Genomic DNA, 23,066 nt, shown 5'->3' with positions numbered 1-23,066 from the left:
AGCAGTGTGTGCGGGCAACGTGAGGTCCCACCAGGGGCCCTGGGGCCAAATGCCAGGACACCCAACACAATATGTCATATACAACAGACAACACTTTTCTGGCATTTACAGTAGTTCTGTATTTCTTCACAGCGTACACATGGCGCAGATGTGAGAAATCACAGGTGGCGTCTGACCCTAACACTATGTGCACTATGCCTCTACCCATCGTTGCTCTGCTCAACTAGGCATCGCCAGAACATCGCGTCAGGAGATTCTGAAAGGGTGGTCAGTCTTTCAGTGGCCACATTTTAATCTCCAAGGGATGCTCTATAACCTGTAAAAAAAGAAAATAAAAAAGATTAAAAATGAACAAGTTATGACTTTTTCAAACCTTTCAGTCTTTCAGTGGCCACCCTATATAAGCAGGTTCACGGCGTGGCAATGGGTTCTCCCATAAGTGCCATTGTAGCAAATTTGGCTATGGAAGTATTGGAAACCAGGATTTTTGATGGGTTGGATCCCCCCCTTCCGCAAATGGAAAAGATATGTCGACAACACGTTTACCATTATTCGGAGGGGGGGAGAGAGAGAGAGAGAGAGAAAAAGAGGATGAGGTACTCAGTTTTCTCAATAGCTTCTCCCCGTTCATTCAGTTTACCTCGGAGGTGGAAGTGGATGGTACCCTTCCATTCCTTGAAGTATTGGTCTATAGAGAAGGCCTTAGGTTAAAAACCAGAGTCTATAGGAAGCCTATGTGCCAAGGCCAATACACTCATTATAGTTCGGCACAAACTAACCAACATAAGAATAGTGTCGCTAAAGCATTATTGGATGCAGCAACCCCAGGGGCAGAGAAGTGGAAATCAGACGAGTCACAGCAGACCTCAAGAAATGTGGCTACCCCCAGAAGGTCATGGACAGATACATTAGAGGTGTGGAGTATCATAGAGAGCCTTTCGCACCAGTTGCCATGGCCTACATTCCCTACTATCCGGGCCTTTCTGAGCACTTAGCACAAGTATTACGGGATTGCCAGACACGCTGTGTGCAGCTTCCGGGACGGAGGCTGCACACGGTGGTGTCCCAGGTTAAGGACCCCATAACAAAAGATTGTAGTAGTGGGGTAGTGTATGAGATTAAGTGCCCGGATTGTGGGGAGTGTTATGTTGGTGAAACAAGGTGCCGTGTAGTAGTGGGGTAGTGTATGACATTAAGTGCCCAGATTGTGGGGAGTGTTATGTTGGTGAAACAAGGTGCCGTGTAGTAATGGGGTAGTGTATGAGATTAAGTGCCCAGATTGTGGGGAGTGTTATATTGGTGAAACAAGGTGCCGGTTCAAGGACCATCTGGGGGAACATATGAATGCTTTAAAGACTGCAGATTATGGGAAGTCTGCTGTGGCAGAACATTTTTGGGAGAAGCATCATCAGATCTCCCCAGACGAGGCTGTCATCGTCGACCGTGCTCATAGATTTTGGGACCACAAATGGCTTGAGAGCTTACGAATTTGTTCATCCGAGAACAATACCATTAACAGAGACAGGGAAGTTCGTATGCATCCCCTCCTTGAGGCTGTAGTACTCGGACGGGATGATCAATTCCGCCTAGCACGCTCCCGAGCCATTTCCAGTTCTAGTAGTGTGAGGGGAATACCTCCCATGTGCCTGTGGAACCATGTGAGCCGTGAACCTGCTATTTAAGGATGTGTTACAATTAGAAATGTACTGTTGAGAAAGGAGGCGGATGCCTCTGAAGGCTTCGGGATCCGGTATTTTAAGTCTTTTAAAGTATTTTAACGTATTTTATTTTAACATATTTTAACGTTTTATAATACTTTTATCGCTCTTATTGTATTTTATTGTAAATAGTTTTAATTGTTTTAATTATAAATATCTATGTTATGTACATTTATTTTGCAGTATTAAATTATTATTTTAATACAACACGGTTGGTGTATCAATTTAATTGCTTGTGAATATGTTGCTTATGTTCAGTGACTGGCCTCTTAGCTCAGTATCCAGCAAGGTATACCACACACTGGTTTCTATCCTTACCTCAGAGAGGCAGGCCATCAACTATTGTCATACCAATCCCACTGATAAGCAAATCCTACCTTATGTTCCACACAGCAACAGGATCAAAGAGAAGAAGAAAAAAAAAACTTCAGAAGCTCAAAATCAAGAATGGATTTATTTGGACCAGAAAATGGTTAAATTACAGATAGGTTTCTCAAGTCTGAGAGTATACTCAATTCCCTCTAATTCAGGAATCCATTCAAAATCAATATTGTCCAGATATGACATTGACAAAACAGATTCAGAACAACAATTAACCTCAGACCTTAAGTTCTAATATGAAGACCACCATAACAGAAATGAGTGACCATAACAGATGATGAAATCTTTATGATGTACCCCAAAAAAAAAAAAAAAAAACATGTTGCTTGTCATTGAAAACCTTTCAGTCCATTAAGATGAAAACTCAGTACATAAAAAAAAAAAATAAATAAATATAGCAATCAATCTCAGGACCTATTTAGAATTGTAGATGCCATCACTACTTCCTCTGCAAGTCTCCATCACCAGATTCATATAAAGCTTCACGGGAATCATAGCACAGACTACCCTCAACACACCAGTGGAATGTGATTTCAGCAAAAGTATGCTGTCTGACTACATTGGTCAGCTAAGTCTTGAATAGCACATCAAAGAATCAGGCCAACAGCACAAAGAGCCACCAGGGCACCGCACAAGGAACACCACACAGGCCTAACTTTTGCAGCAATCTTGTCACAGACGATTGATAAACAGAACGTCTAAGCTACAGTAGGAGGAGCTACAAATCTACCAATGCAGTACAGGAAACTGCACACAATTCAAGATTAAATGCCATTAGTATGGAACTGCAAGAAGCAGCAATTTTACTTAGACCAGTAAAATTTCTATGGAGCAAAGACAGACAGTACAGAGCAGTCGGTGAGGGAATGCTCTTAGTTCAGAAGCAAACAGAATCTAAGGTAGGGTACCAAGTCGATGGAGGTGGCCAGTGTAATGCTGTGTCAGTTTGGAGTAATATCAGTGGTGGAAAGGCAAAAAATCGCGTCCTTTTTACCAAGGTTCTTATGACATTCACTAATAAAAATTCTGAAGAGCATAAAATACAAAAACAACTACAAACATCACACTGTGTGCCCGTCGTTTATCACAATTATTTTTATATTTCTTATGAGCAGCCTTCTTTGCATATTACTTCCTGCATTTCACTTGAAAATTGATGTCTTCTAAATTTAGGGAAGAAAAAATCAATGAACCACTTGCCAGCGGAAGGCAAACCTTGCATACCTATCCTGCAACCATTCTTCCTTAACTTAAATTTATGCGCTCTCATGCGTGAGTCGCAGCAAGAGGAACAATGTCATTCACATTCAGCTTACTCAAACCATTCAAGGCCTTAGACAACTCAATCAAATCACCCCACAGGTGCCTAGTCTCCAGACACGGCAATTTGTAGAACTGAAGTCTTTCTAGGTAAGAGGAGCCTTTTGTTCCACTCACCAATCTAGCTGCCCTTCTCTACACCCATTCCAGCAGATTCACATCCTGCCTAAAGCAAGGCCTCCAGACCTGCCTGCATACAATATTCTAGATGCAGCTTAACCTTGGCCTTGTACAAAGGGATAACACCTCCTTATGCATAATAGCAAGTTTCTGTACATCAATGACAAAACCCCATGAGCTATTCTAGCAGCAAGTCTGTAATGCTCAGGAAAATTTCATATCAGGCTGCACAATTATCCCCAGGGTTTTTTCATTTTCTACCACCCTGAGTGTAGCTCCACACAGTTGATAAGCTCATCAACTGTTATCTTGTTGGTAAATTATCAAAGTACTACATATGCTACACATACGCTATTTTTGTTATTTGGTTTTTTTTTAGGAGCATTAGCAACTAAGGCCATATTGCTCCGGGAATATGCAGTGGTCATTCCCTTGACCTTTCCGCATCCTCCGTATTTGGTGGTGACGGGCTCGAACCCCAGTCTAATCAAGAAGCGTGTGCTACGCACTGCTGCTCCTTCCCACCTGGCTACGGAGGCGTCCTACACATATGGAGTACCTTGCATTTGTCAATGTTAAACCTCAACTGCCATTTCTCAGCCCATCGACCTAATTTCCTGTCTTCTTGCAGTAGCTCACTCTGATTACCATCATTAACCATCCTGCCAACCACTGAAAACTTGATATTAAGCCTCATATATCTTCATGAATATCATTAATAAATACTGAAAATAACAACTGGCCCAGAATTAAACCCTGGGGAACTCCACCAATAATATTAGTCCACAAAGAGCCATAACTTGCCCTTAATGCTACATTGTCCAGTATATACAGCAGTCTTTAATGTGCAACAGTATCAAAAGTCTTCCTGAAATCCAAGTATATGACATAAATATTATTTTTTGCATCCAGTTCTCTGCATCACAGTTACCTATCAGATTGGTTAGACAAGACTGACCCTTAAAAAATCCATGATGTGACCGCAGTATAATTGCATTCCTGTCCAGTTGGTCCTGCATTACTTCTTTAACCAGTGATTCCATTATTTTACGTGGAACAGACGTTAAGCTAACTGGTCTGTAATTACTTGTGTCACCTTTATGAATTGGTGATACATTCGCACATCTTCAGTCCATAGCAACTATCCCTGAATCCAAGGGTGCTGTCATAATTATGGCTAAAGGCTTGCTTGTCTCCTTTGCTGCCTCTCTTAACATCATTGGATAGATCCATCCAATCCAGGTGACTTTTTATGTTTAGCTTCAACAATTTCTCTTCCACTTTCCTTTCCGTTATCACAAAGTCATTTAGCTCCACACTGGAGTTTTATAAACTTCTGACATCCCTTCCCGTAAAGAATTCTCATATGTAAATGTAGATGCAAAATATCTATTCAATTTGTCAAGCAACCTGAAGAGGGCTATTAACAGTTAACCCATTGTCATCGAGTGGCCCAAGGTGATTCAACCCCTTCCTTCTACTGTTAATATAAACATAGATGTCTTTGGTGCTTTTCTTGGCACTCTTTGCCAGAGACTTATCATAATTTGCCTTGGATTACCTAATCTCCTTTGTGACTTGATTACGGACTAATTTATATCTACCATAGGTTTCTGTATCACCTGATAATTTATATGCATCCCATGCACTTTTCTTCTCTGCCAAGTGTCTCAATAGTTCATCTGACATCCATTTAGGTCTAAGCTTTCAACAGTATTTCTTCTGAATGGGAAGTAATCAAAAGCCTAGTAGCTTCTTTATTTCCCATTTAGAATTTGAATGCTTCCTATTTAGAATTTGCTGATGGTAACGTCATTAGTTGGTCCCACTGTATAGAACTTCAAAGCTGTCTGAGACCTCAGCATTCACCCTTATGAAAGTAAAAAGCCTTTTCCTTTACCCTTCAGAGTAGTCGCCTTTAATTACATTCCACATTAGCACACTGATTGCTAACACCAGTGTGTCTTTTACCTGCAGATTCTTAATGCATTTGGATCACTGCTGATTACCAAATCAAGAGTATTGTTCCTCTTTTTGCTTGTCTAAAATGCTGCTGTAGGAAACAGTCATCCAAGAAATCGACAAAAGACTTGCCAGTGTGAGTGACCAACCCACAAATTACAGTTAACATCTGGAAAATTAAAATTCCCCATTATAAGACATTCTGATTTACAGTCTCGCACTCCATTTTTCTGTATATTACCACCTGCATTTCACTTGAAAATTGATGTATTTACCACTGAAGGTTATTAAGTGCAGTTACTTCTATGGATAAAGGGATGGTTGGGTGGGTGAAGACAAGGGTGGTTAATAATGGAGGGCTCTTCTTAGACTGAAATTATTCACTGAGTTTCCCAGGGACTCCACTAATAACTTTATTCCACAAAGGTTCACTGTTGTTTCCTATATTTATTAATGATATTGATGAAGGTATACTAGGCTTAATGTTTAAGTTTACTGATGATACAGAGGTTTTAGAAATAAAAATATCAAAAAAAATTTAGCTCTACTGCAAGAAGATCTAAAAAAATTAGGTAGTTAGGCTGAAAAATGGCAATTGAAGTTTCACATTGACAAATACAGGGTATAGCATATGAGTAGCAATTCCAGATTAAGAGCCTGGGATAATTGTGCATTCAGATATGAAGTTCTCTGGGCAGTGTACGCAGGTTGGCAGGATAATGCATGAGGTTTTTGTCAATAATATACAGGAATTTTGCCACCAGGGACAAGGAGGTGATTATAACATTATATAAGACAATGGTTAGGCCCCATCTTGAGTATTGCATACAGATTATACAAGGCTCGTTCTAGGAAGGATATGGATCTTTTGGAATAGGTGCAGACATGAGCAACAAGATTAGTCAATGACACAAAAAAGTACTCATATGAAAAAGACTTCAGTTCTGCAAATTGCAGTGTCTAGAGCCTAAGCACTTGTGAGGTGATCCAAATGAGCAAGCTCAATGCTAATGGCATTTTTCCTCTTGCTCAGACTACACACATGAGGGGGCATAGATTCAAATTGAGGACGGATGCTGTAGAATAGATCAGCAGTTTACCTTCAGCCATTGGATAGCTGATTGTTAGAACAATGAAAAAACTTCAGTTGATTGTTATGGAAGTGGGTAGTTTGAATAAATTCAAAGAAGAACTAGACAAACTATCAGAGGGGATGGACAAGTAACATGTGAAATTTTTTTTTTTTTTTGCTTATGCCATATAAGCTTGTTTTCTTGCATCATTTGCTACTACTAATGCTAAACTCAATATTAGAAAAATACAAAAATAATTAACCACTAATCCAGGGAGTCCCCACAGTTAAATATATTTTTCTGCTGGCCCAATCACAGGATGTGATTATATTTATTCACAGCTTAAATTTATTCAGAGAATTTCTCATCAAACTGTACAATTATTCCTAAGTCTCTTTCGTTCTCCATCGCCTTAAATGTGGGTCCACCTAATTAGTATATTATTCTGGAATTACTGCTCCCAATATGTAGTACCCTGCATTTACTACTGTTGAACCTCAAATGCCATTTCTCAGCCCATCATGCCTAATTTTTCTAGGTCTTGCTGCAGGAGTATGCTATGATTCTTGTCATTAACCACATTGCCAACTTTTGTATCATCTGCTAACTTAGACGATAAGCATGATATGCCTTGATCAATATCATTAGTAAATACTGTAAACAGTAAGGGGCACAGCACTAAACCCTGAAGGACTCCACTAACAACATCAATATCCATTCGTAACCACCCTCTGTCTTCTGCCAGTCAACCATCCCTTAATCCATGGAAATTTCCTCTAAGGCCAAACTATTTCAATTTGTACAGCAGTCTTTCATGTGGAACAGTGTCAAAAGCTTTAATGAAATTAACGCTGGATGGATGTAAACAGCAAAACTGCAGTTTACATCCATCTAATTCCTTTGTTATCATGAGAGCAATTAATCATATAGGATCCACCCCCCCCCTCCATTAACAAACCCATGCTGTGATTTTCTGAAAAGACGATTTTGCAAAACTTCGTTAACCATTGATTCTAGTGTTTTCCCCAGAACAGAAGTCAAGCTTACAGGTCTATAATTGCTCTTGTATCTCCATTCGATCCCTCTTTGTGAATAGAAGAGACATTTGCTGAATCCAATAATGCTCTCATGATTATGGTGAAGGATTTGCTTACCTCTTTTGTTGCTTCTTTTAATATAACTGGATAGATTCCCTCGGCACCCAGGTGCCTTACTTTTAGCCTCAATAATTTCTTGTCCACTTTCTTCTCAGTTATAGCAAAATCATTTAGCTACCAGTTATAACAGTGTACTTCTGGAGATACCAACCTGAAAAACTTCTTTATGCTTGCATGTATATGCAATATATTTATTTAGTGTCTTGACTCATTTACCACTAATATTATTAATTATAAAAAAGATCACAGAGCAGAATCATAAGCAATTTTCAATGCATGACACATAATAAAAGACTGGTATGGAAGTTGATAAAGGCAACTCATGATTTTGACAATTTTGATTATCCATAGTTTTTCTATGTTTTAATGTATTCAGCTGTTCGTATCATAATCAATCACAAACTGTGAGGAGTGGACACAATGCCAGTGAATCTAAAATACACAGCAAAACACCATTACATATTAGTATTAGAAATATGATGCAAGAAAGCAAAACAGCAACAGCCAAGAAAGAAATACAGGCATACCTCGAATAACGAATAGGATGCGTTCCACGAAATTACTTCGTTAAGCGAAACTTCGTTTTCAGAGGTAAAAATACTATGGCCAGAATAGGGATACGTTCCCACGTAAAGAAAATGAAAAGTTTTTTTTCGAACAAAGAAAAGTTTTATTAAATAAACAGTCAACTTACATACAAAGTGAAATCACATTTTAAAATATGAGTCTAAATTTGATTACTTATGCTTTTTTCTCTTTCATTTAACAATTGCCTATACGGAGTTATTGCATTTAACACTGATCGCTTAACAATAACACTTCTTCCTAAATCAGGATCATTTTCACTAAAAAAATTTAAAACGTTTTCAATGTCATTTAAGCACCTTTTTAAATCTTTGGTTGTTAACACTTTTTCGGCAGGAACTTCTTTAACTTCGTCTTCATTATCTTTGTCTTCGTTGCTAACAAGGTTTTCTAAATCTTCCACTGGAAAACCATCATCTTCTGCATTCAATAAATTTCTAACATCCTCTTCATCGACATTTTTGAAACCTATTGATTGAGCCATCTGGATAACTTCATTTCTAATTTCTTGGATGTTATTTTCTTCTTCTAGTACAACTTCTGGCCATATTTTGTGCTAAACTCCATTTAAGCATTTCTTAGTGACTTCTTTCCAAGAACTATCAATGTTTTCAATTGCGTTTTTAATGGTGTAGTTTTTCCAAAAAGTTTTAACTGTCATTTCCTCTTTATCCTCTAGTTCAGTTAAATTGCTTAATGTTCGACGCAGATAATAAGCTTTAAATGATGCTATTACTCCCTGATCCAATGGTTGAATCAGGGAAGTTGTGTTTGCTGGAAGAAACACAACTTTGACAGGACCTTAACATGTGTCCAACGTGTTAAGATCAGTAGGATGTCCCGGAGCATTGTCTAACAACAAAAGAGCTTTTTCTTCAAAGTTGTTTTTTTGACAATACCGTTTTACTTCAGGACAAAAACGGTTAACAAACCAATCAGTAAATAACTCCTTGGTAACCCATGCTTTTCTATTTGCTCTCCATATTACAGGTAAATTAATTTTTATGTTACCTTTTAACGCCCTCGGATTTTCTGAATGGTAAACTAATAACAATTTTAATTTATAATCGCCAGAGGCATTTGATCCAAAGAGTAACGTTAAACGGTCTTTGGCTGCTTTGAACCCAGCAGCTGATTTTTCTTCAATAGAAATGAAGCTTTTTGTTGGTAGCCATTTCCAGAACAAACCGCTTTCGTCAACACTGAACACCAAATTTGGTGGAAAATTTTCACATTCAATTATTTCCTTTAGTTTTCTGGAAACTTATTTGCAGCTTCTCCTGTTAATTTTACACTATGAATCCTGGCCCGTTTTTTTAAATTTCTCGAACCAACCACGAGAAGCCCAAAAGGTTTTCGTAATTTCTTCAGTTTGTTTAGATTTCAGGTGATTAAACTGGAATATTTTTTTTTATGTTAAATGGGGCTTGAAATTGCGGACTTCGTTATATCGAAGCTTCGTTATCAGAGGTAACGTTAACCGAGGTATGCCTGTACTTCATTTTCCCATCCCTCCCAATAATTTGTCCAAACCTTCCTTAAATTTACTCACAATACTAGATGGAAGATTATTCCAACAACTGACTACCCCTTGACTGAATGCAAATTTCTGCACACCTAATCTGTAACCACTCTTCACCTTGAGTGTTTAAGCTGATAAAGGGTAAAGACACCAACAGCATTCAGTATGCTTACACCCCTATTAAAGTGTTATTCACTTCAATTAGGTACAGATACCCAATTTCCAGAGAATGCAATTTAAAGACCTCCAATCTTCCAGGGGAAGAGTATTCTTCTACCACAGCTAATCGTGTTGCTCATTTTTTCACTGTTTCCAAGAGATGTCTTTCCTGAAATGAAGTGTGCAAACCTTTATTACAGTATTCCCGATGTGACCTGACCATCACTAAAACAATGAGATGATCACATGTGCCTTTAACTACTGAAACAACACCTTTCACCATCTTCCAACTAACAACTGTGTGATCGCTACATGTCAATGGTGTCTACACTGTAAACCCTATGATGTCGTCTGAATCATGAGTAACAATGAGGTCTAGAATATTCTTATCCCTAGTATTTTCTCTAACATGCTGGTAAAAATAATAATCATCTAGTTTATTTAAAAACTGTTCCCTGAGGTGCATTTCCCTCCCACTTATTCCGACAATTAGGGGGAAATTGAACTCACCCATAATAAGACATTCATGCTTGCTCACCCATTCGATCTGCATGAGAGATTCATCATACTCTTCAAAAGCTTCCAGTCTGTACATTACTCTCCTTCTCATTATAAGTTTGCTTGTTTGTTTGTTATTTGGTTTTTAGGAGCATTAGCAACTAAGGACATATTGCTCCGGAGATATGCAGTGGTCATTCCCTGAACTTTCCGCATCCTCTGTATTTGATGGTCACGGGCTCGAACCCCGGTCTAATCAAGAAGCGTGTGCTATGCACTGCTGCTCCTGCCCACCTGTTATAACTTTGCTTCCAAACAACTCACACCACACAGATTCTATGCTGGAAAGTGCAACTTCTCAACAAAGGCTCTTTTCACACTGAGGTCACTTTTGATAAAAAGCATCATCCCACCTCCCCTTCTATCTTTCATAAATACATTGCACACACCACAGTGAAACTCATCATTCTTCAATTTCTGGTTGAAATCAGGTGTCCATTAGATCTATTATGTCAGCATTAGTTGCCCTAACCAGCAGTTTGAAATCACCCATTTTGTTGATAACACTTCTGACATTACTGTAGACTTCTATTGGTCTGATTTTAATGAAATTTGGAAATGCTCGATAAATCATTCTAAAAGAGTAAAATACAAAATATAATAAAAATCCATCCACTGGGAGTCGAGTTATTGCATGCAGATGGATGGAAAAAGAAGCAATAATTGTCACATTTTTATTGCTCTGATTTTGTTAAAATTTTGAATAGCAGGTCAGATTTTTCTATAAGGCCCAAATATAAAATTTAATGAAAATCTGTCCACTGGCTGATGAGTTGTTGCATCTGGATGGCTAGGTGGACAAACAGACAGAAAAGGTGCATTATGCTAATGAACCTAAAAAATGGAAAGGGTTCAATATCAAGCAATGTGGAGCTCCACTCATCACATGCAAGTCCACAGACAAGGCTAAGAGAACTACACATTTTTTTAGGAGCAACTAAGTGGAACTTCATTTATTGATTTGAAATAATCAGTATCAGAAGAGAATTTTAACCTAAAATTTAAACCACTACAAACGTGTTTTAATAACTTAGCTTTATCACATAATCTGTAACATAGAACAAAGGATGCAAAGAAAAACAGCAAAGACTTCTTTACTTACGTAAAGAAGGAAGTGGATGAATCATATTGGTCCGCTTCATATCGACAGTTCGACTGGTGATGATCCTGCTCAGGTAGCTTACAAACTGAATGAGTATTTTCCATCTACATTCACAAATGAGGAATTCTGTAGGCAAGTGAAGACCAGAAGTTGATCAAACTAACAGGGAGCTAAATAATTTTGTAATAATTATAATAATAAACATAAAGTCATTTGGGAGGTGGTCGGGATCTAATAGTAATAGCAGCATGTGATGCAAGAAATCAAGTGCATGAGCTTATGTAGCATCAGGGAAAAAAAAAAAAAAAAAAAAAACAATTTCATACATCCATTCCCTCTAAAGGTTTGTCCAGTTCCTCCTTGAATTTATTTAATCTATCAACTTCCACAACGACAGATAGAAGTTTGTTCCAGCAATTAACCTCCCGCTGGCTAAAGGGAAACTTCCGCACATCTATTCTACAACAGGATTTCCTCAATTTGAATTTATGCCCTCTCCGGTTCATAATCTGAGCAAGAGTAAGAATCCCATCAGAATTGAGAATGCTCAACCCATTCAGGGCCTTATACACCTCAATCTGGAGACTAGGCACCTTGCAGGTGCCTAGTCTCCAGAAGCTGCAATTTGCAGAACTTAAGCTTTTCTTGGTAAGAGGACACCTTCATTCCCCTCACTAATCTTGTTGCCCTTCTCTGTACATGCTCAAGCAACTCTACATCCTTCCTAAAATGAGGCCTCCAGACCTGTAAGCAGTACTCAAGACGTGGCCTGACAATTGCCTTATATAAACGGATAATTACCTACTTTCCCCTACTAGCAAAATTCCTGTATATCATTGACAATACCCCATGACCTGCTCTAGCAGCCCAACTGCATTGCTCAGAAAACTTCATATCTGACTGCACAATTACCCCCAAATCTTTTTCATTTTCTACCCCCCCCCAAGTGTAGTACCACACAGTTGGTACGTTTCTCTGGGGTTAATTCTACCCATATGCAGTACTTGGCATTTGTCAATGTTAAACTTCAGTTGCCACTTTTCAGCACATCTGCCCAAAGTTTCTAGATCCTGTATCATCTGCAAACTTCGATATTAAGCCTGATATGCCTTCATCAATATCACTGATAAATATACAAAACAACAGTGGGCCCAACACCGAACCCTGGGGTACTCCACTAATAACATTAGTCCACGAAGAGCAGCATCCATTGATTACCACTCTCTGTTTTCTCCCACTCAACCACCCTTTTATGCATCGTAGCAACTTACCCTTAATACCACACTGCTCCAATTTGAACAGTAGTCTTCCATACGCAACAATGTCAAAAGATTTTCTGAAATCCAAGTATATGATATAAAAATTATTTTTTGCATCCAGTTCCTTTGTAACCACATCATAGTATCCAATCAAATTTGTCGGACAAGACTTTCCCTTAACAAATCCATGCTGTGTCTGAATTATTACTGCAGTCTTGTCTAGGTGATCCTGTAATGTATCTTTAACAAGTGACTCCATTATTTTCCCCGGAACAGAAGTCAGACTAACGGGTCTGTAATTACCCGTGTCACCCTTTGATCCCCTTTGTGAATTGAGGACACATTTGCACATTTCCAGTCAGTGGGGACTTCCCCTGACTCCAAAGTTGCTCTCATAATTATAGCTAAGGGTTTGCTTACTTCCTTTGTCATCTTGTTTAATATAACTGGAACAGATCCCATCCATGCCAGGTGGCTTTTTCATGTTTAATGTCAACAATTTCTCCTGCACTTTGCTCTCAGTTATTACAAAATCATTATGCACCCTGTTACAGTTTGATAAACTTCTGCATTTTCCTCTCCTAATAACTCCTCATGTGTGAATGTTGATGTAAAATATGCATTCAGATTGTCAACTATCTGAGCAGGATCATCAACAGTCGAACCATTGATATCAAGTGGACTAATCTGATTCATCCCCTTCCCACTAGAGTTTATATAAGTAAAGAAGTCCTTGTTGTTTTTCTTAGCATCCTTTGCCAAAGATTTCTCGTAATCTGCCTTTGCTTGCCTAACCTCCTTTGTGACTTGATTACAGACTAGCTTATAACTGCCAGAGGCTTCTGTGTCACAAGTCTCATTAGTTCATTTGACATCAATTTAGGCCTAAATTTTGAACAATATTTCTTAATCGGTATGAAAAGCCTAGTAGATTCCATGATTAGTTCCTTGAATGCTTCCTACTTAGAATTTGCTGTTGGTGACATCATCAGTTGGTCCTACTATAAAGAATTTAAAAACTGTCTTAAACGACTGTAGTCACATTTACGGAAGCAAAAACCCTTCCTTTTACCTCTAATGGTAATTATATCTTTAATTAAATCTCCCATCAGTAAATTGTGATCACTGCCACTTAGTGGTTCCTTTATCTGCAAATTCTTTATACACAAATAATCACTGCTGATAACCAGATTATTACCTTCTCCAGTTCCCTCTCAAGCATGCTGCTGCTGCAGGAAACAATCATTCAATAAATCCACAAAAGTCTTGCTAGCGTGCAAGTGACCAAACCAAGTTCCAGTCAATATCTGGGAAGTTAAAATCCTCCATTATAACACAATCTGATTTACTGGCCCATTCTAATTCTCTGTACAATTGTTCGTTGTACTCGTTAGAGTCATTACGCCTATAACACACTCCTATCTTCGATTTCGCTTTCCCAGTGCTTATGTCGCACCAAACTGACGCAACATTGCACTATCCATCTATGTCAACTGGATACACTTCCTTAGATTTTATGTTTTTCTTAATTAACACCATAACCCCACCCACCTCCCTTCCTATCCTGTCTATCCTTTCTGTACACACTGTACTCCGCAAATTCCAATTCCGCATAGTTTATATCTATGTGACACTACGTCACTGATATCCCAACGATATCTGCCTTTGATGTCTTCACCAGCACTTCAAATTCATCAAATTTATTTACTACACTTCTAGCATTGGCGTACATGCAAGTATACAAGCACCTATTTTTATTCTTAGTTACCCTAACACAGCCCATGTATTTATTTGTTTCATGATGACTCCCACCAATCCCTGAATCCCCAAGCCACTGCTCATTCTAACAGAAGCAGTGCAAGAGTCACTTTCACCTCTGCCTGCGGCTACTATTAACCTATTAGTCTGTGAATTCTTCCAAAGCGAGCAGTTTTCTGCCTCACCTAACACTGCCTCGACAGCGTCAGCAAACACTCTGCACTCCTTCTATGTAGGTATATCCCATCCCTGTAGAAGCAGTCTCTCCTGTTAACTAGCACAGACCAGGCTGAGAAAAATTCTACCCCTTGAGCCTTGCGCAATCTCTCCAGGGCGGAATTGATCAACAAGGTTCTCATAATATACTCCCTCCTATCAGATCTGGGCAGAATTTAGGTGTATCACATCCCTGTAGAAGCAGTCTCTCCTGTTAACTAGCACAGACCACACTGAGAAAAATTCTACCCCATGAACCTTGCACAATCCCTCCAGGGCTGAATTGATTGACAAGGCTCTCATCATATACTCCCTCCTATCAAGTCTAGCTAGAATTGTAGACACTTTCAAATTTAACTCTTAACTCATGACTTTTTTCAGCATTGACCTGTACTTGTTACGTAAACTTGCAGCTCTCCTACTCTTAATGTCATTAGTGCTACGTATACAATAACGTCACCCTTAGTACTCTTAAAAGATGACATCTGTTCTACAACATCATCAACTTTTGCTCCTGGAAGACATACCCTGATCCTATTCCACCTATCCTCTTTACACAATATATTACCAGTCTCCCTGACAATAAACTAAAAAAAAGGTAAACTGCAGCAATTATCAATCCACTGCAGGATGGAAGCCTCCACAACAATTCATGTTGAGGGAAATGGACAATAATCTGTCATGCTGGTCCAGTGCAGGTTGGCAGATTGACCATATTTAGCAGTCAGGAGCTTGAACCCCTGTCTACTCAAAGAGCGTATGCTACTGCACTCCGCTCCTGATCACTCAGCTATGGAGTGTCCCTGACAATAGTCACCGATAATAACTAACTCCTGTGAGACCAGCTCATTCTGCATTGGAGATTGCCGCTGTGTTGCCTAATGCACAAGAGTGAGCTCTGGTGTTGAGTTGACCAGCTGAGAGCTTGATGGGTCCCTCATTTTAATACCTTCGAGGGCATCTACCCAACTCTTCAAACTCTCATACGCACACATCAGAACACTGAGTGGCTAGATCATGTCCTGTTCCAGAGAGTTCTTCAAAAATTTCACAGGTTGCACATTTTTTAGGCTGTGATGCATTGGAAAATCGTTCCCCTTGGTTCTCCCCAGAGTCACAGCACTCCTGCTATTTTGTGCTCGTTGCTTTGCTACTCTAGTCTGGGGCATGATAATGATCTATCCATGATACTGATATTAAGGGAGGCAGCAAAGGAAGTAAGCAAATCCTTAATAATGAGAGCATCCTTTGTTTCAATGGAGGTGCCCAAGGACTGGATGTATGCAAATATATCCCGAATCCACAAAGGGGGAATAAAGGGTGATATGAGTAATTACAGACATGTTAGTTTAACTTCTGTTCTGAGGAAAATAATGGAGTCAATGGTTAAAGAAAGCAATGCAGGATCATCTAGACAAGACTGCAGTTATAGTTGTCACAGCATGGGTTTGTTCAGGAGAAATCTTGCCTGACCAATCTGATTGGTTACTACATTGTGGTCACAAAGGAACTGAATGCAAAAAATAATGTCGATATCATATACTTGGATTTAGGAAAGCTTCTGATACTGTTGCACATGGAAGACTACTGTACAATTGGAGTAGTATGACATTAAGAGCAAGTTGATGATATGGTTATTTGGCAGGTTGAATGGGAGAAGACAAAGAGTGGTAATCAATGGCCACTCCACTGCTCTTTGAGGACTAATGTTGTGGAGGCCCCAAGAATTCAGCATTGGGGCCAGTGTTGTTTTCTATATTTATCAATGATATTGACGTAGGTATTTCAGGCTTAAAATCTAAGTTTGCAGATGATAAAAAGGTTGGCAGGGTTGTTAATGACTGTAATGATGGTATGCTGCTGCAACAGGATCTAGAAAAGTTTGGCAGATGGGCTGAAAGGTGGCAACTGAAGTATAACATTGACAAATGCAAAGTACTGCATATGGTAGTGGCACTACACTCAGGGCAGTGGAGAATGAAAGAGACCTGAGGATAATTGTGCAGTCAGATATGAAGTTTTCTGAGTACTGCAGACAGGCTGCCAGAGCAGTTCATGGGGTCTTGTCAAAGATATACAGGAACTCTGCTAGCAGGTATAAGGAGGTGATTATCCCTTTGTATAAGACAATGGTCAGTCCACGACTTGAGTACTGTATAGAGGTCTGAAGGCCTCATTTTAGGAAGTAAGTAGAGCTGCTAGAACGAGTACAGAGAAGAGCAATGAGATTAAATGATTAAGCAAAATTTTAATTTAAAAATCTTAAAATTTAAATTGATATGTAGTCTTTTTTAATACCATATTCAAATTCAGCCCAAGTATGACAAAAAAAAAGGACTGCATGAGTAACAGCCTAAATCTAAAATCACACAAGATAGATGACCTTCTAATGCCTTTTAACTAGAACAACCTGTATAAATATTAACGTGTTTCTTCAATGTATATAGAAGTAAGTTTTGCACTATATAAATGTAAGATGACTGACTATTCTCTTTAGAAACAAACTGTCTTTAAATGTGGAAGCTTATTCTAGCATCAAAACAGCACATAAGAGTGCTTGCTGATATTTTTATAGTAAAAAAATTTTTAAACTAAGCAAAGGCTAAACATGGTTTATCATGGCTAACATAAAAATCCACCTTCAACTAACAGTGAATATAGAACATTGTACAGTGTAATACTGGATTCAGAACTGACAAACTAAAGAATTTTTAATAAAATGTCAATCATTTTAAACTTTTTAATAATGGGAATTATTTAAAATATCTATTAATTTCAATGTAAACTGAATGAACTCACACGTTGTTGAAATCCATCCATAGTAAGCTCTTCCAAATCCGAATTTATTCCATGGTATCTCATTCTATTTTTTTGTTTCTGTGATATTTCACGAACACTGATAATAAAGATAAGAAAATATTTCTGAATAAAGTGAAATATCATAATAAAATAGCAAAGTCTGATTAAAATAATGAATCACCATATGAAGTAATACTATAAGAATATACTCCCATTACTTATATGTTGCAACTCATTAACACAGTGGGAAACAAGATTTTCTTTCGACCTCCCATTAGAACAGTCACACTTTGCAATTATTAAGATAAAAGTTTAGCAACGGCTTTAACATGCTGATAAATTTCAAATAGTTAGCAAACCCAGGCCAAATAAGAAGCACAAACCTAAGAATAGGAAGAAATTCTATAATCACAAATTAGGTAACTTTGCTCAGACCATAGCAGAATGGGACAGCAGTTATACAGAGGTACAGCAGATATATCACCTGCTGTTCAGTACTAAACATAGTTACTAAATGTACTATACACTGAGTGGACAGAAATCATGTGATACCTACCTAGTAACGGGTAGGCCCACCTTTTGCTCGGATAACGACAGTCACATGGCGAGGCACTGAGTCCACTAGTTAGCGAAAGCACTCCACAGGTATTTCCATCCATGCTTGCTGTACCGCTGTCCATAATTCCGATGCATTCCTGGATGGAGGATCCAAAGCTCGAATGGACCTTTCCACAGCATCTCAAAGATGCTCCACAGGGTTCATGTCTAGTGAACAGGGAGGCCATTCCGTGGTGGTAAAATCTCCGAAGTGCTCTTCGAACCATGTTCTAGTCACCACGGCTCTAAGAGTCCATTGCCCTGTGGGTGCATGATGACCATGAAGGGATGCAGATGGTCTGCAAGGATGGTCATGTAACCTGGACCGTTCAGAGATGCATCTAGACATACCAGAGGTCCCAACCTGTGCCAGTTGAACATGCCCCAGACCATTACCTGCCCGAACAGTTCTTTGTTGACGTGATGGGTGCATAGCTTTGTGCAGTTTCCGCCAGATACTCACCCTCCCGTCTGCTTGAAATAACTGGAAACGGGACTCATCGGACCAGGAAACCATCTCCAATCATCAGAGGTCCAGTGACGACATTCTTTCACCCAGTTGAGGCATAGAGTCCTGTGTCATGGTGTTAGCAATAAGCTATAATATATATTAGGCCCTTCCTGTTACAGTTCACCTCTGAAAAGATTAAACGGGATTTTTAAGATGGATCAAGGCTCCTTGTAATGTGAGGCCCTAAGCTGTAGCTTATATGTAAATCTGGCCCTGGTTACAGCGTCATATTGCCCAGGAACCAGGTATCCCATGAATTGTGACCTTTCAGTGTATAAATTCTATAATTTTGAAATAAAAAAAAAAAAAACAAGTGTTAAACGATATTTGTAAATTTAAGCTAAAATTTTTGAACAAGAATATAAATAAGGAGCAATCTACCATCATACTGAAATTCCATAATGCTGCCATGGGCCACATTAAGATAAACCAATGCATTAACTCATATAATGACCTCCTTCCACAAACAAAATATCCATAAATACAAGGTGTCCCAAAAGTCACTATCTATTAGGCTAAATAAGCGAATTTCAAAAAATGTTTTAATGGCAATATTATATTTTTTTGTATTATGTATATTTATGTATATAATACAGAAAATGAACCAAAAAAATCATTACATATGTACATAGCTCAAAACTTTAATTATTACATTCTATATGTGCACCATCGTGTCTCTACAAATCTCAAACAGGTCAGCTGCATTGTGAAATGCATTTACAAGCATTTCAGGGGTTATTTTTGAAATTGCCTCCAAAATACAATTTCTAAGATCTGGTATATCCTTAATTCTTCTTTTGTAAACATTTGACTTAATGAAGCCCCTGACAGAAATCGACTGGTGTTAAATCAGGAGACCGTGCCACCCACGGCCGGGGTCCTCCATGCCCAATCCACTGATTGGGAAAACATTTTATGAGGTAGTCTTGAACAATTTTTGCATAATGGCATGGTGCCCCATCCTGCTGAAAGACTACAGTTCCAAAAAAACCATCCTGTTGAAGTTGGAGTTCAAGGAATTTTTGAGCATGTCAAGGTAAATGGTTCCTGTAACTGTAGCCTCTGCAAAGGAAAAGGGCCCGTACACTTTTGATTTAGCCATACCAATCCACACATTCACTTTTGGCAAGTCCCTTTCCCATTCAATGACTTTGGTTGGTTGGTTTTTCCTCTGACCAGATGTGACAGTTATGTCGATTAACCTTGCCATAGGTGTGGAAGATCTAAACTCATCTTCACTGAACAAATGTTCCATTAGATTCTCATTTTCAATTTGAACGCAAAGATTGACACACGTTGTTCTTTGTGGATAGACATCCTCGTGCAAGTTGTGAAAAATGTGAATGTGGTAAGGCTTTTTATGCAAGTTAGAATGTAAGATTCTGTGAAGTGTTGTTTTGGAATGTTCAATCTACATGATGCATCCCAAGCCAATAATTGTTGATCCTCTCAAAGACCATTGCGCACAGATTCAATGCTTGCATGGGGTCTTCCTGCACAGATTCAACTTGTTTAAACTTCACAAGGAGGTCACAAATTGCTTTGTCTAGAGGATCCATTTTGTGGAACTTTCTTGCAAACTTCTTAATTTCATTACATGTCATTCCTCTTATCCTACATGTTACTACATAAACACGTTCTTACGCATTCATCACGAATGGTATGCAAATGGAAAGAAAAAATAATTAATAAATTATGAAAAGTTGTAGAACAATGTAAATACCTATATTTTATAGAAAAATATGAATATAATCATGTCCTTTGCACATTTTTATGAAATTCATCTTATTTAGCCAAATAGATAGTGACTTTTATGACACCCTGTATAAGGCTTTAATCTCATAGATCTCCAGCCACAACTGGTATTAACTGCAAATTCTCCAACATTAAACAGCAATTACCAGAACTGCAAAACCAGTTTATTATTACACCAGATGACAAAGCTTCCAACAACTATGCTTTCATATGAAAATCCTTTTACTTCCAAACCTTAAATACAGAACTTAATTCAAGTGAAAAATACAGGCCTATAACCAGTGGTGGGAATCAAAAATTTTAAAAACTGGTTCTCTATCATCTTATGCCTCTTTTTCAAGGTAAAAAAGAAAAACTAAACAAAGACCAAAAGTAGTGTAGCTTGCATGCTGTTCAGTGCAAAATGCCGAACTCGGGAAATTCTAGGAACAGGTTCGTGCGAACCGGCTGTATCCCACCACTGCCTATAACCAATAACAGCAATACAATAACAAAGAAATTAATAGCCTTCGACAAAAAATTAAAGCTTAATATTAATAATTATAAATTTCCCTACATATATTTATGGCCAAATATCATAAGAATCCTATTGGCTTCAGATTTATTACTTCATGTAGAAACAGCTATGCACATAAACCAGGAAAGCCCTGGAACAGTTACTCAAATCTATAATAAATATCTATCTGACAGTAGGATTATTACTAACAATTTACCTGTATTAGATGCCTTACATAAAGGCAATATATCACACATACAAACTTCTGACTTCCACAGTCTCTTCACCAGTATCAATCAAACTAATTTGAAAAATAAATATTAACATAAACATAATAAGGTATGTTTATAAACCTTATAAACCTATACCCAAAAAAGGAAATTCAGAAAGGTACTTCAGCACACTCCATGGTAAATACCAATCGGACTTTTTGCCTAATAGTGACTTTAGAAAAAATAAATTAAAAATACTTAAATCCAGATTATTTGCACAAGAAAATTTCTTTGTGACACCTAATTTACAATCTAAAGTAGTAACGGTAGCATCATTTAAAGCAAGTCATCTTCTTTCAAAAAAAATGCAAACCATTTTCTGATGGTCAATTCATCAAAGATGCATTTTTATAAATAACAGATTCTCTTTGTTAAAATTTTAAGAACAGAAATGAAATTAAAAGTGCTCCTCAAGATCTGCAATTATCTCGAAATACTGTGATATGATGCATCGAAAAAATGAGTGAAAATGTGAGTTAACAATGAGTGCTCATATTGCTAATTGTGTCCTTTTCTTTACAACTGGATGAATCTACAGATGTCAGTGATACAGCTCAATTGTTCATTTTTGTTGGTATGTTTTTCGATGATTCTGCCACTAGAGAAGAACCGTTGGGTATGGTTTCGTTAAAAGAAAGAACTTGGTCTTGATATATTTAATGCATTCAAAAATTTTATTTAAAAAATTAAATTACCACTATTTAAGCTCATATTAATAACAACAGATGGAGCTAAAGCAATGACGGGCATCTTAAGAGATTCATCACATTGTGCCAAAAGGATGATGAACTCCCAGATTTTTTGAGTTACCACTGTATCATCCACCAACAAGTTTTAGCCAGCAAAAGATTAAATACCGAAAATGTTATGGACATAGCTTTCAAAATCGTGAATTCCATCAGAGGACAATCTCTTCAAATGGGACTGTTCAAAATGCACCTCGATGAAAATGAACCAGATCTGATATTACACACAGATGTGAGGTGGCTGAGTCAGAGTAAGTTTCTACAGAGATTTCGAAATTTGCTGAATGAAATTAAAAAATTTGTTGATCAAAGGGGAGATGATTATCAGCAGCTACAAGATACGGAGTGGTTGTATAATCTGGCTTTTTTGGCAGATTTTGCCAATAAATTAAGTGATCTGAATTTGGAATTACAAGGAAAAAATAAAAATGTGGGTGACACGATGAGTAGTATTTCTGCATATAAATATCAATTTTTGGCAATGGCTAAGGGTCTCAAAGGATAAAAAAAATCGATCATTTTGCAAATATGTAATATCATTTGCAAAAAATCCTGTTTTTGAATTTAATAATGAGAAATATATTTCCGAAATTGAGAAATTTGTGGATGATTTTGAAACCAGATTCAGTGATTTTAAAACAATTGACAACATTGTTCAATATATTTCTTAACCATTTAATGTTGACTTAGATACGAAACAAATTGCAGAAAAATCACGGCAATTTCTCACACGGAGAAAATATTGCTTTGAAAATGAAATTATTACATTGCGAAACGATATCTTCCTAAAAGCCAGGTCATCAGAAAAAGACTTTTGGAAATATGCTTGCCGAGAAAAGTAAACAAATGTAAAAAAAAAATGCAGTGAACTTTTAAATTCCTGTTTTGGTTCCACATATCTGTGTGAATCAGCCTTTTCATATTTGAAACAAACAAAGACGAAGAGTTGCTCTACTCTTACAGACTTGCATACAGAAGATTCTTTACAGTTGGCCTTATC

At 37.9% G+C, this 23,066-nt stretch overlaps 1 protein-coding gene across 1 annotated transcript in view; it reads right to left on the bottom strand.

Annotated features, from left to right (window-relative positions):
• Nucleotides 1–23,066, bottom strand: part of LOC150084597 (uncharacterized) — a 324,615-nt gene that overhangs the window by 151,354 nt on the left and 150,195 nt on the right. The window contains exon 8 of the mRNA XM_090376299.1: nt 17,690–17,786. Within this exon, the coding sequence (XP_090232425.1) occupies nt 17,690–17,786 (97 nt within the window). The remainder of the gene's footprint in view (nt 1–17,689; nt 17,787–23,066) is intronic.

Source organism: Mastigoproctus giganteus, chromosome 6 (genome assembly GCF_048544385.1).
Source record: "Mastigoproctus giganteus isolate SK-2022 chromosome 6, ASM4854438v1, whole genome shotgun sequence".
NCBI classification, from domain to species: domain Eukaryota; kingdom Metazoa; phylum Arthropoda; class Arachnida; order Uropygi; family Thelyphonidae; genus Mastigoproctus; species Mastigoproctus giganteus.
Note: the sequence above shows the minus strand (reverse complement) of the source record. Positions and strands in the feature narration are given on the sequence as shown.